Here is a 16685-nt window from a genome sequence, read left to right on the forward strand (position 1 = left end):
TTAAATGTCTTTGAAAAAAAAAAACCCTACAAGTTTGGTATCGTAGCAATCATATTGACCCATAGAATAAAGTTATCAGGTTGTTTTTGTTGCAGTTTGTGTGCCTTAGAAACAAGACGCACAAAGTTTTTCAGTACATTATATGGTAAAGTAAATGGCACCATTTAAAAATACAACTCATCCTGCAAAAAACAAGCCCTCATACAGCGACGTCTATGAATAAATAAGGAGTTACGATTTTTTTGAAGGGGGGAGAAAAAAGCGAAAATGGAAAAAGAAAAAAAGGGTCTGCGTCATTAAGGAGTTAAAGTACGTTAAATATTAGGGTGACTCTGAAATGTAACAGCTTACTTTTTAGCTTAAAAATAAAAAAAACAGAAAAGTAAAATACGGTAAGGCCGAATTCCCACATCTCGGTGCACCTGGTATTTTTTCCCTCCGGAGGGATAGTTTTCTATGCGACAGTTCTTGGCGCATCACTTTTGATGCTGGATGCCTCCCTGTGCCGAACAGAAACACGTTGCTTGTAGCGTTTTCCTATTTGGCCATAGACCTTGGACAAGGTCAAAAACAATGCACCAAAAAGGCACCAGTTGCGTCCAGCTCCGGTATGAAGACACTGGCCAGACACAACAGATAAATGGGAACCCAGCAGTATAAAAACTGATGTGAACGGAAGGGATGTGAATTATATATGGAGCCTATGTAGGTTTTTGGCACTACTCATGAGATGCTGCTCTTTAAATGGTCAGATGGTGAAGTTAACCTTTGTAGGGCTTATACAGTACATTGCTAACAAGAATATTTGTACTATTGGCGAGGGCCTGTGTCACAATACTGCAGCCTCTACTGTATTGAAAAGCCATAGAATTCTTAATTAAAGGGAATAAAAAGTCAAATCTGATACAAATCAGCACCAAAATGCACGTCAAATCTGGATGTAGGGGAGGATTTGCAAACGGTTTTTACGCTGTAGAAAATCCGCAGCACATCGGCTACGTGTGCACACACCTGGAACATATATATTAGTGTAGGGATACACCTGCATAAGTGTGGGACACGTGTTAAAGGGGTATATGGTAATCTGAAGCTATTCCCTCTTACCAGGAGATACCTATCTGAACGGTTGAGCTCTGACCCCAAGACCTTCCCTGATCCCACAAACGGAGACCCCGTGTGCCCCAGAGTAAACAGAGCAGTGGGCATGCATTTGTATAGATTGGGATTTCCAAAGCTCGCCAGGTGTGTGAACCAGACTACCTCCTGAAGTCCCAATAACACATGCATGGCCACTGCTCTATTCATTCAGGGGCCGATATGTGCTCATGTGAATAGGCCTTCACGGCGAGGTGCTGCAGCGTCTGGTTGGAGTACACAGGATGGGAGAAAAATGGTTGGTGGAATGTGGTAATTGACATCCCCCTGTCACTTGGTAACCGTTACCATCACAACAAAGGACTACCTTGCTTGCCCCAGAAAAAAAATATACATCAAAAGACCTCTGCTGCAGATCCGAGGGAGAGAGGATGAATATAGACGAGTTCAACCCAGCATTTCCTAGACCGGAACGGTGGCGGGTTCACACAGAAAGCTGGGTGACAATTTATCAAAATCATTATATCGCATTATGGCTTACAGAAAATAAAAATATCTTTGGAAAAAAAAAATTTAATAGTACAGCAAAAAAACCAAAAAAAACCCCCAAACTCTCAATTTTGTATCGTCGCAATCATACTGGCCCATAGAATAAAGTTGTCATTTTTGCTGCACTGTGTACACCATAGAAGCAAGATCCCCTAAAGATGGCGGAATTGCGTTTATCATTTCACTCCACGGAATTTAAAGTTTTTCAGTATATTAAATAGTTCCATTGAAAAATGTAACTAATTCTGAAAAAAAAGCTCTCAGACAGCTCTGTTGATGGATAAACAGGTGGGGAGAAAAAAAATATATAGTAAAAGAAGAAAAGGGCTGCATTATTAAGTGGTTAAATTAGTGAAAACTAAGAGAACATGATACATTCAATATAAAGTAAATCTGTTACTATATATTATGGGGATCTCGCAGTGCTGTGAAAGCACAGAAGAAGTGGGTGCTACAAGCGTCTATCAAACACCTCCTCAAATCCTGCTGTTCTCGGAGTCATAACCCAGCATGCCACATAAGCTACTAGTTGTGTGGGATGAGAGGTAGACCCTGCCAGCAAGAACATGTAGTGCCAGGAGAGCTAGTGAGATAGCAGTGCGAGGCCAAGACGCTTCACATCCACTCGTTAGCAGGTTTTATCCAGGGTTTTGGATGGTAAGAAATGCTATTGCCCTCAAAAATACTGGATGCCTATAATAAGTCAGTGGGGCGATAATACTGGTCATGGCTCTCTTAAAGGGGGTGTCTGGCAGCACTCCTCTCTCCCTGGAGGGTGGCACAGCTGTAAAATAACAGAGCTATACTTGCCTGTTCTCTGGCTCCCCCGATGCGGTTCACAGCCACTCCAGTCCCCTCCGGCCTCCGTTGGAAGAGCACTAACCAACCTGCTCATTGTCCCTCTCTGTCCAATCAGATGCTTCACAGCTGTAGTGCCCAATCAGGAGACGGCTACAGCTGTCAAGCAGTGGTGTAAAGGTACAACGCTGTAATAAAGGTACAACGAGTTCCTGCTCGCTGGCCCCTATTAGTGGTTTTACAAGGAGCAAAACCAAGTTAACCCTGTATCAAGAGTTAAGGATAGATATAAAGCATGTTTTTTGAAGGCCTCCGCCACACAGACGTTTTTGTACAGCGTTTAGTGCTGCCTTTTCAGCACAGTGCTGAACGCTGTACAACGCTCCCATTCTTTTCAATGGGGCTGCTCACACAAGCGTCAAAGCGCAGCATTTTCAACACTGCACTTTGAAAGCAATGTATGTTTGAAGACCCCGCCTCTAGCAAGAGATTGCTCCGATTGGCTGAGCCGGCGCTCGAGGAACCATTTAGAGACAGCGCTCGATGAACCAATCACAGCCATTCAATCTCTTCCTGGAGGCAGGGTCTTCAAACCCCATTCCCAACAAAAGATGCTTGGTTGGTGCTGACAAGTGCCCCGGAAGCCTGCCCGGAGCTCCGGAGAGCAGCGGTAGGGACCCAGACGGCGCCAGCTGAGTATTGCTTTTTTTTCCCTTTAGCCTCCTTGGCTGCGTCTTTTTAGCTGTGCGGAAAACACAGCCTAAACTCTGGCAAAACGATGGCCAGCGCTGCTGAAACCGCAGTAAACGCAAGGTTAACCCTTTCCAATCCGGTTTGTATCCTGGTTTTCCTAGGGGGCTTACTCTTTTTCTGCCGTTATACAACGGCGCTATATGCTGGCTAAAGCCAGTACTGCATGAGGTGACACATTGGATAGGTTCCAACAGCAGATAGGCTGGCAATATACAGTAAGAGAACCCCGACGGATGTCTTCTAACATTGGAGCTGTACAGCCTTAAATCATAATGTCTTCAGAGGTCAGACAGAGGAGTGGAAAGGGTTAAAAACCGCTGCGTTTCTGCCAATGCAAGGAAGGCCTAAGAGAGCCATCCTCTGTTAGTGGGTTGTGTACACAGTCAATAAGTATAATTAAAGGGAACCCATCACTGGGTTCATGCTGCCTGAGCCACGGCACCATTTACCCTGTGTACATATTATACTGAAATGCTACGGCATCTGAGAATATGCGCACCTTTAAAAAGTGTGTTTATTCTGAAACACTGCAGCAAGTCAGAATCCATACATATGGGCACTGTGCATGGGCGGCATGAGCCTGGTGACAGGTTCCCTTTTGCTCCCCCCTTTCGATCCATAGCTCCAGAGTGGATGGTAAAAATTGATTGGTATGCTTTACTAACATCTCACAACTGGTTTTGCAATATTTTGCATCGACTCATTCATTAGGTATTGGACATGCCAATATGCAATATGTGAGACTTAGACAATGTATTTAACCCCTTAGTGACATTGGACATATATTTATGGAAATTGTGTGCAGGGAGCATATGTAACAGGCTTAAGAGCTAAAGTCGCGCCGTACACAGTGGGTAAAGGTTATGTTATACAGCTAACTGTGAGCCTCACCATTTAGTCCCTGGGATGTCGTGGTCAATTGTAACCGTGGTATCCAAGTGGTTAGATTGAGGGATGGAGCTCCCTCTGTCATTTCATTGCATTCCAAGATTAACAGCAGCGTATAGAGCGCTGCCATGAAAACCGGGGATCCAGTGAAAACTTCCAGGCCAGCAATCATAGTACTTCTATTAAACATTACCAGAGGCAATTTATTAATTGGGATCCTTTTTCGTGGCTTTCTAATGTACTGGAACTTGAAAGACCTTACAAAAGCAACTCTGCTTATGAAAACCAATCCAGCAAAACGCATACTCCAAAAAGCCAAATGGTGGCCATTCCTTTCCGAGCCCTGCACTCTGCCCACACAACAGTTTACATCTACATAGATGGCACTGCTGTATCCAGAAGAATCCATTTAACCTCTTAGCAACCATCCAGACACATTTTTATGGCCGCCACTAACGGATTTTTCTCCTATACAAGGGCCTTTTTACTGCACTGCATTTGAAGCCCAGCGAAAAACAGGAGTTTGGCTGTCTGATGACAATCGGGCTCAAGTTCTAAAGGTCAGAATAAGAGTTAGCTCCTATCCTAGCCGATTAACCCCTTAGATACTGTGGTTAAAGAGACTGCCACATCCAGTTGACAAAAAGAAGATTGTAGGGTGCACAATAAGATCGTAGGGTGTCAAAAGATTGCCATGGCACCCACATACCTAATAATGACCTATTAGGCTCTACTAGAGGTAGGGTATAATAGGGTTGTTGACTGCTGTACACGGAAATACTGAAGTACTGCCATATATTCTGTAAACCAATGTTTCCCAACTCTGGCCCTGAAGATTCCCCAACAGGTTATGTTTAAAGACTATTCTAGAGAGAAATACTGTAGCAATTTCTCAGGCACTGGCAATAATGACATCACCCGTGCAATGCCAAAAAAAAAAAAAATCCTGAAAATATGACCTGTTGGGGAACTTGAGGACCGCAGTTAGGAAACACAGCTATAAATGATCCAAGTGAATGAAGTTCAAGTTCCAGGTGAGACAAGAGTAAAAAGTGTAAAAAATAAAATGTAATAAAAACGTTAAAGTATTTAAAAAAGGAGGGGTTTATTTTTTTCTTAAAAAAAAAAACCAAAAACATAAAAACACAACGCTACACTTGGTATTATTACATTTGTAGCATCTATAATAAAAGCATGCTATTTAACTTGCACTGTGAATTATATATTACAAGACATGCCCAAATAACATCTCCATTATCCTATGGACATAAAAGCACATTTTAACAGCATTACTGTTACGGACTTATAGAAAGAGAAATGGTTTACCTAAAATTAAGCCCACCATTGTACTTAAGTATCCAGTTCCACTTCCAAGATTAAGAAAAGACAATCCTGGTTGAAGCTTTAACGCCTCCATGACTTCTGAATAGATGCAAGGTGCAGACAAGTGTATGTTGCCATGCTTCCATGCCAAGTCTTTATAAGCATTGTCCCTGTATCCTTCCAGGTAATATTCCCTTCGATCGATTGCTCTGAAGGCTTGTTCTACTTTTTCAGTGCGGATGTACTGTGCTTCTTTTAGGTTATCAATCAAATCGTCATTATCTTCCCCAGCACTTACTGCTCCTCCCATGTTCTATCAATGGCTTTTAAATTATTTGGTAAGACATTCGCCAAGCACAGAAGAAAGTGTCAGCAGATCACCCACTTGTGTGAGCTGACTTCTAGCAGGTCATCCGGGCACCTACCGCACATGCACCCTGCAGAAGAAACAAAATGCAGAGGGGTTTAGTTTCACAGGGATAAGTATAACAGCAGCAATAGATAGAATGGAATAGAACAAACATATTACACAAAAGCATTGTTACAATTTACAGAAATACACAAATTATAAAGAGAAAGTATTCAGATGCAGCTGCTAATATAACAATTGACCATTTTATATGACCTCTGTTGTTTTAGCCATAGAAGCTTAACCATCTAAAAGTTTTTCCTTGGCTTACACATAAAAAAAGGAAATACAAGTAACAAGCTCGAGTGTCTAGTATTCAGTATGTCAGTGTGCATGCTCACTCAGTCCAGAGTCTGCTGCAAATGCTTTCCTTATTTTATGGTATATGTAATAATTTGTAGTTGGAAGGTAACATTTTACCTTTTTTAACAGAAGTGCCAAGTAGACGTAATCCTTAAAGCAACTGCGCTCTCGAAAACCTTTGTCATGTCATAGGTACATGTCAAAATGTTTTGATCGCCTAGGGGTGGAGCTGCTGAGTGCCTTATTGACTATCATTTAGAGAGGCTTTATAGGAGAAAAACTATTGTGACCGATCCTAAGGATAGGTTATAAATAGCAGATCAGTGGGGGTCCACTCCTCAGGACCCCCTGACATCAGCTGATGACAAGCTGCCGGAAATGTCAAAGCGCCGTCCAGTACAGTGGTCCGATTTGGCATTGCGGCTTTTCCCCGTTCACTTTAATGGGTCTCAGAACAATGTATGAACTACTCCATATGCGGACACCAGCCTGGGGAATAAGCTAATCACCAGGGGCGCCTAGCGGTAGACCCCTGCCGATCTGCTAATGACGACCTACCCTAAGGAATGGCAATCAATAGCTAGAAGTAGAACAACCCCTTCAATTTTAAACAGTTAAAAACTTAAATTCAGGAAGAGACATTTCCCAGAAAAGACTAATGTTTAATCACAGGCTTAGCAGCTAGTTGAGAAAAACAAACATGCCATTCAGAACTGGAAATCTGCTTAGATTCACAATATACTAAGCTGAAGAACTAAACTAATTAAATAGCAAATACATTGGATTATAATAAAGGGACAGTATAGAGGGAATATACTGTATACCAAGACAGGCACTTCCAAAGCCCGTCTTGATATATGGTGCAATGGAGTAAAATGCACCTTATTTAATAAGAGGTGTAAAGGGGTCGTCTACTTTCTACTCCTTTTTGCAATTTTTATTTATAGAATCATACAACTTTCTAATAGACATATATTTAAAACTAGCTAATACACCCGACTCGGCCTGAGTTAATTTGGTACAGGTGTCTATCTGTTTGAACGAAAAATTTTCATGAAGTCATGGTTACTTCAGAGGAACCGAGGAATAAAATATGTATACACAGAGGAGCGTTAGATTCTTCTCAGACTGCATGTACCGATGTCCCTCTGCAGAATGTGCAACTCCTCCCACTCTCCTCATGCATGCTTTAGCCCTGCAGTCCATGGCTGCTTCCTTATGTACTTTACAGCCTTTCAGTATACAGTGATCCCTCACTATATCGCGGTTCAATGATTGCGGCTTCAGTGCATCGCGGATTTTAAGATGTTTTTGCTGAGTTTTTCACTATATCACAGAATTTTGCGGTACATACAGGAAATACAGTACGCCACTAGCACTTGCAAATGCGAGATTGTACACGGCACACTATTGGCTGATGGAATATGTTCTGTATGCTGGGCGTTGATTGACTCACTGTTCGTGCCTTGTTACAAGGCTTGTATAAAAAGTCTGACTCTGGCTTGAAGGAATGCTGCCTTCCAATAGGTGGCACTGTAGAGGTTTTATTCCATCTCCATTATTTGCATATTACCCAGAGGAGCGTGCGTGGCCATTTGAGTCTCCTCACTCACCGTCTAGGTGCTCTCCCTAAGGAGAAAAGAAAGCGTTTCTGACCCCAGGAAGCTAATGGTAACTGCTGTTGGGCGAACAATTGTTCATCCAAGAGTTGCAGAAGGTGTACGGGTACTTTTATCTTCACCTTTCATAACAGTCAATAAATGTTATATATAGGTACACATACATGGCTGCTGTGGGGATATATCCAGCTTGCTTCCTCCCGCAGTAGTTTCAGATCTACATGGGCCCAATTTAAGTTTGCAATTCTCCCAAAATTGTAATATTTCACAGCTGCAATCATGAAAAGAAAGGAAGAAAAATTGAATACATTGAAATATCTGTTTTGGTCCTAATCGAAATGAGATGTTTAGAGAGCCATCCTTGCAATTCCTGCATGTTTTGCTCATGTAGAATGTTAGACAGGGGCAACATGCCATATAAATTATGCCCTCACTTCCCCAAGTGATAAACTGCATGATCACAAGCAGCTTACCATTAACTGGATAGGTGAAGGGGTCAGTGATCTGCATCACTGAGTAGACTGAACACTTTCTACAGGCATATGGTTCCTTGGTAGCTGACTCAGCCTCATACCATGAATTTAGTGGAGAATGGCTTTCAGAGTCTGTCCCTAACTAAACATTAGACTGGGAAAGTAAGTAAAAACTATATAAATATCAAAAAGATTAAAATCGAAAGTGCTGGCCCTTTAAAAAAGTAATGAGGGAAAAATAGAGTATGAATCAAAATCTGTTAAATAGTTTTTTCATCACTGTATTCACTCAGGAAAGTGAAACATCAGGTGAAATACAGAGTGATAAAGTAAATTCTCCATTACATGTAACTAGTCTAACCCAGAAAGATGTGCAGAGCCGCCTTAAAAAGATTAAAATAAATAAATAGTCGGGTCCAGATGCCTAATTCCCTTGGAACTTGGGAGTATAAGGGGTTGTCCCGCGGCAGCAAGTTGGGGTATACACTTCTGTATGGCCATATTAATGCACTTTGTAATGTGCATTAATTATGAGCCATACAGAAGTTATAAAAAGTTTTTCACTTACCTGCTCCGCTGCTGGCGTCCTCGTCTCCATGGTTGCCGTCTAATTTTCGCCGTCTAAAATGGTCGAATGGCCAAATTAGACGCGCTTGCGCAGTCCGGGTCTTCTTATCTTCTCAATGGGGCTCCGTGTAGCTCCGCCCCGTCACGTGCCGATTCCAGCCAATCAGGAGGCTGGAATCGGCAATGGACCGCACAGAAGAGCTGCGGTCCACGGAGGAAGAAGATCCCGGCGGCCATCTTCAACCGGTAAGTATAGAAGTCACCGGAGCGCGGGGATTCAGGTAAGCGCTGAGCGTTTTTTTTTTTAAGTCCCTGCATCGGGGTTGTCTCGCGCCGAACGGGGGGGGTTGAAAAAAAAAAAAACGTTTCGGCGTGGGACAACCCCTTTAAGTAATGGGATAGGCTGTTTCTTACATTTAAGGACTCCATAGTGACAGGGTCTGTTCCACTGAATTGGCGCATAGCTAATGTGTTGCCGATATACAAAAAGGGGTCAAAAAGCAAACCGGGAAACTCCAGGGTGGTAAGTGTAACTTCTCTTGTGGGTAACATGTTTGAAGAGTTTTTAAGAGATGCTATCCTGGAGGACGTCAAGGAAAATATCTGTATAAGGGCTCCCACACTCTTGCGATTGCGTTTGTTGTTAACACGATTGTCAATGGGACTTTCTAATGTTAAAAACGCAACAAAAACGCAGTTGCGTGCGTTGCGTTTTTTTACAATAGAGTCCCATTGACAATCGTGTTAACAAAAAACGCAATCGCAAGTGTGTGGGAGCCGTTACTCCATATTAGCATGGGTTTATGCGGGGTCACTCCTGTCAAACTAATCTGATCAGCTACTACACACAGATACGTTCTAGAATGGACTAGGAAGAGTCATTGGACCTTATATATCCTGTTTTTCCAAAGCCTTCGATACATTGTTGCATAAAGGGTTGGTATATAGAATGAGAATGCTTGGTCTGGGTGGGAATGTGTGTAAGTGGGTAAGTAACTGGTCAGTGATAGAAAGCAGAGGGTTTTTATATTTTCTGTATTTACAGATACAAAACTATGCAAGTAATTAAAGCCAGAAAGGACAGTATACGATTGCAAATGGATCTGAATAAATTGGGGGCTTGGGCGGAAAAGTGGCAAATGAGATGTAACACTGATAAATGTAAGGTTCTGCACATGGGCAGTGAAACACACGTCACCATTACACACTAAATGGGAAACCACTGGGAAATACTGACATGGAAAAGTATCTGGGAATTATAATTAACAGAAAAAAACTGGAGCAACCAGTGTCAGGCAGCTGCTGCCAAGGCAAATAGGATCATAGGGTGCATCTAAAGAGGTCTAGGGGCACATGGCGAGAACATTGTTTTTCCTCTTTACAAGTCACTGGTGAGATAAGACATGGAATATTTTTTTGGGAACCTGTACTCAAGAAGGACATATTAGAGCTTGAGCGGGTTCAAAGACAGGCAACTAGGTTAATAAATGGAATAAGGAGACTACAATACCCAGAGAGGCTATCAAAATAGGGTGTTATTTAGTTTAAAAAAAACAAACAAAAACAACACGGCTGGGGGCAACCTACTATGTATAAATATATTGGAGGAAACAATATAGAGATCTCTCCCAGGATCTACTTATACCCAGGACTGTGACAAAGGGGCATGCACAATGTCTAGAAGACAGAAGGTTTCATCACCAATACAGAAGGGGGTTCTTTACTGTAAGAGCAGTGAGACTGTGGACTCTCTGCCTGATGACACAGTTATGACAAATTTGATAAAAGAGTAGAAGAGGGGCCTGGACTTCTTTCTTGAGCATTAAGGCCCATTTAAACACAACGATTATCGCTCAAAATTCGCTCAAGCAGCCGTCTTTTGAACGATAATCGTTGTGTGTAACTGCACTGACATCATGCAGTTTTCGTTCTGCTATCGCTCATCGTTGTCTTTCAACGTGCTTGAAGACAACAATGAGCCTCGTCAGGGATTTACAGCGGGATACAGCTGATACTATTGTTTCAGCTGTATCCCGCTCCCTGATAACAGGCTGGGTATGAAGAACAGAACGGTCCAGCTCTGTTCTCCATACCTGGCACGGAGCACTCGGCTGCATAACAGCCGGGCACTCCGTGCAGAAAACAGCTTGTTTTCTGAATCCTCCGCTTGCAGCGCAGGGTGATCGATCATCTTGCGCTGTAATTGACACGATTGTCGCTCAAAAGACTTCATTTGAGCGATAATCGTTGTGTGTAAATGGGCCTTTACAATACTACAAGTTATAGTCCCTGATTACCTCAGAAGGGTCGGTGATCCAGGGATTATTCTGATTAGAGGAAGGATTTTTTTTCCTAAAATGAGGAAAATTGCCTTGTCTCTCTTGGGGTTTTTTGCCTTCTCTGCATCAATATCGGAGAAGAAGAGGCTGAACTAAATGTATTTATGTCTTTTTTTTTAAAGACTTACACACTATGTTACTATGTAACTTTCTTTACATCGGGGGCAGCTCTGAAAATTAGCCAGTGTATTTTAAGAATGTTGGTTGTTCCTGATGTGTATCCATCAAAATTTCCAATGTAGCTAATAATCTGATTTGTTCCGGTTTGGAATTTTTTTCTTCGTCCCCAATAAATCTTTTCAACTAGTGTTTTTTGCTCTAGGAAAGGCTCCTTTTCAAGTCTTTTTTTTCCCAGATCATTTTTAAGACTGCGGTCACATGGGGCACAAATCCCGCGGAAATCTCACGGAATGACTACAGCGGGGCCGCACAGAAATTCCATGAGATTTCCATGGCAGAACGGCAGCATTTTTTAAATTGGAGCCATTTGGCGTGGGTTTGAAGCGACCTTGCCGCCTGTATTCCACTGGAGAAAGCCCGCAGCAGAAAAGGAGATAAAATTGACATGCTGCGGCTTTGAATTCCGTGCAGCATGTCAATTTCATCGCGGCTTGTCTACAGCGTGTGGATGAGATTATTCCAAACCACTCTCGTCCACTTTGCAGTGTAGGCTCGGGTTTAAGATTCCGTGCGGAAAATCTGCCCCAAGTGAACCCAGCCTAATGGGAACCCATCATGTCCCCACAGCACCATAAACTAAGCTATGGTGCTGTTAGGGGGTAGTGACAGGGAGCCAGGTGGTGTATTGTTTATACTCACCCAAACCTGTGATCTAGCACTGTACACCGGCGAAGTAGGCACATGGCATGAAAATCTGACTCTTTTCAGAGTCCAGTGTGCGTGCTCTCCCTTAGACTTGCATAGGAGACCGCACATACCGGAGTCTGAGAAGTCAGATTCTCATATTGTACCGATTTCACCAGGTGACAGTACCTCGTCACGTCCTCTAACAGCACCATAACTTAAGTTTATGGTTCTGTGGGGCCGTGACCAGTTCTCTTAAATTAAAAACTTCAAGTACGAGGCCATCACATTGCTTTTTAAATCTAATAGGGTCAAAGCAATCCTCCTAGCTTTTATATACCGCCTTATCAGTTTACTTTTCTTTATAGACTGTTCCAATATAAAAAGCTATTGGTAGCTGTGAGTTCACAGTATGTGTCAGTCAGGACAAGGCCCCACGGATCCAACAATGAGACAGATTTACTATTGAAAATGCAACAATTTACAGGCGCAAATTAGGTCACAAAACGGTCTTACATGCTTTGCACCAAATTATTTGTTTTTAAACACTTTTTTAGACTGGTCTGAAAAAGGGGCATGGCCTAAGTTGCAGCAAAAATTGCTCTAAAATTGTTGCGCAATTTTCGGCAAGAACTAAGCCAACTTAATAGGCGGTCTAAACTTAGACTAGACTAGCTTAAAATGTGACGGACTTATCAATTAGCAAAACTGCTGTGATGAATCTGGGGCACTTTTAAACTGTCTAGTCTAAGCTTGCACGGTCTAACATTTAGTCACTGTTAGTAAATAAGCCCAAATATCTTCAAATCGAGAAAAATAATTTCATTTTCATGTAATTCAAACAAACCTAAAACCAACTTGGGTATGATTTACTGAGAAATTCCTCAAATAAAACCCTCTCGCCATCCCACTAAATGAAAAGATCATCTATGCAGCTTCCCCCAAATATAATATGGTGAATAGTATATAAATCAGACAATACATGCTCCGCCTCCTAAGACCCCAAAAATAAATCAGTAAATGTAGGTGAACAAGCCCTCCACTAATCTGCTGGGGAAAGTTCCATGAAATAAGAAATAATTCCGTGGAAGAATAAGTCAAAGTAAAGTGATAAAGTAATCATGTTCATACAACGGTGAACCTTTATTCTTCAGAAGATATTTTACAGCCTTTAGGCCTAACTTATGACGAACTGGTAAACAGCGATTCATTGGCTAAAACAGCTAAAAGAACAGCATCAGTAATCTCATGAAACCTTGTGACCGTGTCCTGTAGAAAACAAGGTAAAGCTTCAACAATAGGGGAAAGGAGGTGACTAGGGATGAGCGAGTATACTCGCTAAAGCACTACTCGCTCGAGTAATGTGCCTTAGCCGAGTATCTCCCCGCTCGTCCCGAAAGATTCGGGGACCGCTGCAGCTGACAGGTGAGGAGCGGGGGGGAGAGAGGGACAGAGAGATCTCCCCTCCCTCCGTTCCTCCCCGCTCTCCCCCGCAACGGCCCCCAAATCTTCAGGGACGAGCAGGGAGATACTTGTCTAAAGCACATTACTCAGACGAGTAGTGCTTTAGCGAGTATACTCGCTCATCCCTAGATGTGACCCACAATTTAAGTATATGTGGATAAAGTTGCTATTTTCTGACATGACTGGTCTGCCCAAAACTGGTCTCTTCTGTGTTTTAGGCAAAAAAGGGAGATACAGTAAGTTTACCATTTACCAAAAATCTGTATTCCCCACAGAAACGTTTCTAATGTTAACTTCATTCAAAACCTCTCGCTTCATTAAAGGGGTTCTGTCATTAGAAAAAAAAAATCCTATACTTACCTATTCCTCCCCCATCAGCCTTCTTAACTCACCTTCCCCCTGCCGATCATCTTCTGGCTCCTCCAGGTCACCTCACCGCAAGCCGGCCCATTCTTCCTGTGACATTACGTACATTCTTGGCATTCTGCTTCCTGCAAGTCAGTGTACCCGGTCACTACTGACGTAGTATTCACTGCTCAGCAGGAAATGCCGAAACCTATGCCGGGCTATTGCCGAGACTACGCATGCGCGCTGTCTCACCACAAGTGTTCATATACTATTGTTGCGAGACAGCGCGCATGCGCAGTCTCGGCAATAGCGTGGCATAAGATTCGGCATTCCAAGTGACGTAGCGTACACCGACCTGCAGGAAGGAGAATGCCAACAATGTACACTTAGTCACCAGAAGAATCGGTCAGCTGGAGGTGAGCTGACCGGGGGAGAGAAGATGCGGTAAGAAGACTTCCAGGAGAGGAATAGGCAAGTGTTGAATTTTTTTTTTTTTTGTAAATGACAGAACCCCTTTAACAAACAATATTTAGATCATTAAGCAATAGCCAATAGGTGCCCCTATATAATGTTTAACTATTCAGATCTGTTCATAAGGACAATGCTGTCCCCTTTATCAGAGGGTTTAAAGACAAGATTGCCGTTAACGTTTCAGGTCTTCCAGAGCCTTTTGTTCAGCAATGCTCCAATTAGAAAGGGTCCCTTTGGTAGATGATTTAAAGGGGTTTTCTGGACAAAAACCATGGGAGAGGATAGCTCATCAACAGTTAATCACCAGGAACCTGCCGCTAGAGATCCCCGGCAACGAGCTGATCACCCGGCCTACCGTCAGTGCAGCAGGCTGGACACGCGTATTAGAGTGCGTGAGCGGAAGTCCCCAAGATGGTTTCCCTTTCAGCACTTCTGCCTCCAATACCAGAAAACAGAAAAGCGTGCGGCCAAGATGCACTTTTCCCGGTGGAAATTTCACGGTTTTTAGCTATGGCTAAACCGCGAGATTTCCACTGGGAATACACCATGTGGGAACCCAGCCTAAAAGATAGAACCTTCTTTAAAAAGGGTCGACTTTGTAACACTTAAGGTACCTGTACACGGGATGACTTAGTCCATAAAAATAGGCAGATCAACAGACAGATCCTTGGCCAATGCCGCTTACGCGTTTCGAACCTGCTGACTCTTACTCATGGCCGTCTGATTATTTGCCTATGTTTATGGAATAAAATAAAAGTTTTCAATTTTATGAAATGTTCGAATTTTTCCTAATTTTTTTTTGCGTAGGATGATTATTGCCTGAATTTACTGTTTCCTTCGATAATCACCCCGTGTGATAGGTACGTTTAGGGTTAATGAAGAAGAACTAAATTTGCTTAACGTTCTTCATTCCCTGTTCTAGCTCTGTGGTTGAGTCTACACAATCTATATATTTACCCTATTTCACATTCTCACGCCACCTTTGGGCCTAAAAAAAATATGTATCTCTATCAAAGAAGGAGAGGAAGGAGGGACCGAGCTGGTAGCTCTACAGGTGAATTTGGAGGATTCAAAAGAAGCTGGAATATTCATACTTAAAGGGATAGGACTTAAATTATTTTTCTAAAAACATGCCCCCATGCCATAAAATAATAAACAGTCATATACTCACCTCTCCTGGCTCCCCGCATCTCCCACTCCAGCAGCTCAAGTCTCACCTGCGACATCGCGTTTAGGGGCTGTACAGGCCTGTGTACAAGACGTCACAAGCTGCTGCAGCACTAAGGTCTGTGATTGGCTTCAGCAGCCTCTAAAGACAGAGCGGGCACTGAGGATGGACCTTTATCACAGGAGATGCAGGCAGGAGAGGCGCGTATATAACTGTTTACCACTTTACAGCATGGGGGACTTTTTCTTTTTGGAAAAAGTTTATGGCTGACAAGTCCTTTAACCCCTTTAGTGGCATTCCCGGAAAATCTTCCGGGGCTTTCTGCACTGACCATGCAGTTAAACCCCTGAAGATTTCCGTGGACAGCTCTAGTGCTGAAATGTGCAGAGCACTGAGCTGTCATCTGAAATCTTCCAGGGTTTTTACTGCATACTCAGCGCAACAAGCCTCGGAGATTTCCCTGCCATAATACCAACAGTCATAGTGTAAGGCATGACATGGTAATAATAAACCTGCCACTAAAGGGGTTAATGCTGTAGATTGTAGAAAAGTGAAAGATGGCTTTGGAGGAGGACAATATTGAAGATACATATGAGAGTACCGAAGTATTTATCCGGGGCTGGTTTATGTTGGTAAGACATTGTGTAACCGGAGGATGGCCTGTTCTTTAAGGACTAGTCCCTTGATCATTTCTCTACTCACTTTTCAAAAAATGAGTAAAGGTTATATTTTATAGGGAGATGATTTCTAGGGGTATTGATGCCTTCTGATAATATGAGACTCTATGTAGTCCAGAGCAGAGGCTGGAGCTTCAATCCAATTACTTACTATGGGCAACTGAAATCGATTTTCCCTACCGGGCATATCCATAAAGTGTCAGCAGTGTTTACCGCAGCCAACCTTTCATTCTCCCAAGCATGTCTGACATTAAAGAAGTCCTTTGATTAATTGCTTTGACCCCACTGATGCTTTTGGTCATACTAGTTTTTATCCCAAAACTCGTTTTGATCTATCAGGATAACGTTTACATTAAACATATGGATGTAGGATAGCACTGTATGCCCCCCTCCTATACATACCCAGGGAAGCTCCAGTGACATGGATCTCCATAAATTAACTATATGTAAACACTTAATACCGGCATTTCCCAGGTGGACATAGAAAGCAGCTGGAGAGCCCGAGAAGAGCCTCCCCTCCTACCGAGCCATAAACCCGAGAAGCCCGGCTGTTCTCCCATGATGCCTCCTTTTCCATGCTAGGGCTGAGGTTGGGGGGCGGTGTTCTTCACTGCTGGTGGTCTTGTAGCCATGGTTA

General features: G+C 42.8%; 1 protein-coding gene across 1 annotated transcript in view; it reads right to left on the bottom strand.

Annotated features, from left to right (window-relative positions):
• Nucleotides 1-16685, bottom strand: part of PCMTD1 (protein-L-isoaspartate (D-aspartate) O-methyltransferase domain containing 1) — a 41609-nt gene that overhangs the window by 23410 nt on the left and 1514 nt on the right. The window contains exon 2 of the mRNA XM_066578079.1: nucleotides 5410-5843. Within this exon, the coding sequence (XP_066434176.1) occupies nucleotides 5410-5716 (307 nt within the window). The 5' untranslated portion in view covers nucleotides 5717-5843. The remainder of the gene's footprint in view (nucleotides 1-5409; nucleotides 5844-16685) is intronic.

This window comes from Eleutherodactylus coqui, chromosome 9 (assembly GCF_035609145.1).
Source record: "Eleutherodactylus coqui strain aEleCoq1 chromosome 9, aEleCoq1.hap1, whole genome shotgun sequence".
Lineage (NCBI taxonomy): Eukaryota > Metazoa > Chordata > Amphibia > Anura > Eleutherodactylidae > Eleutherodactylus > Eleutherodactylus coqui.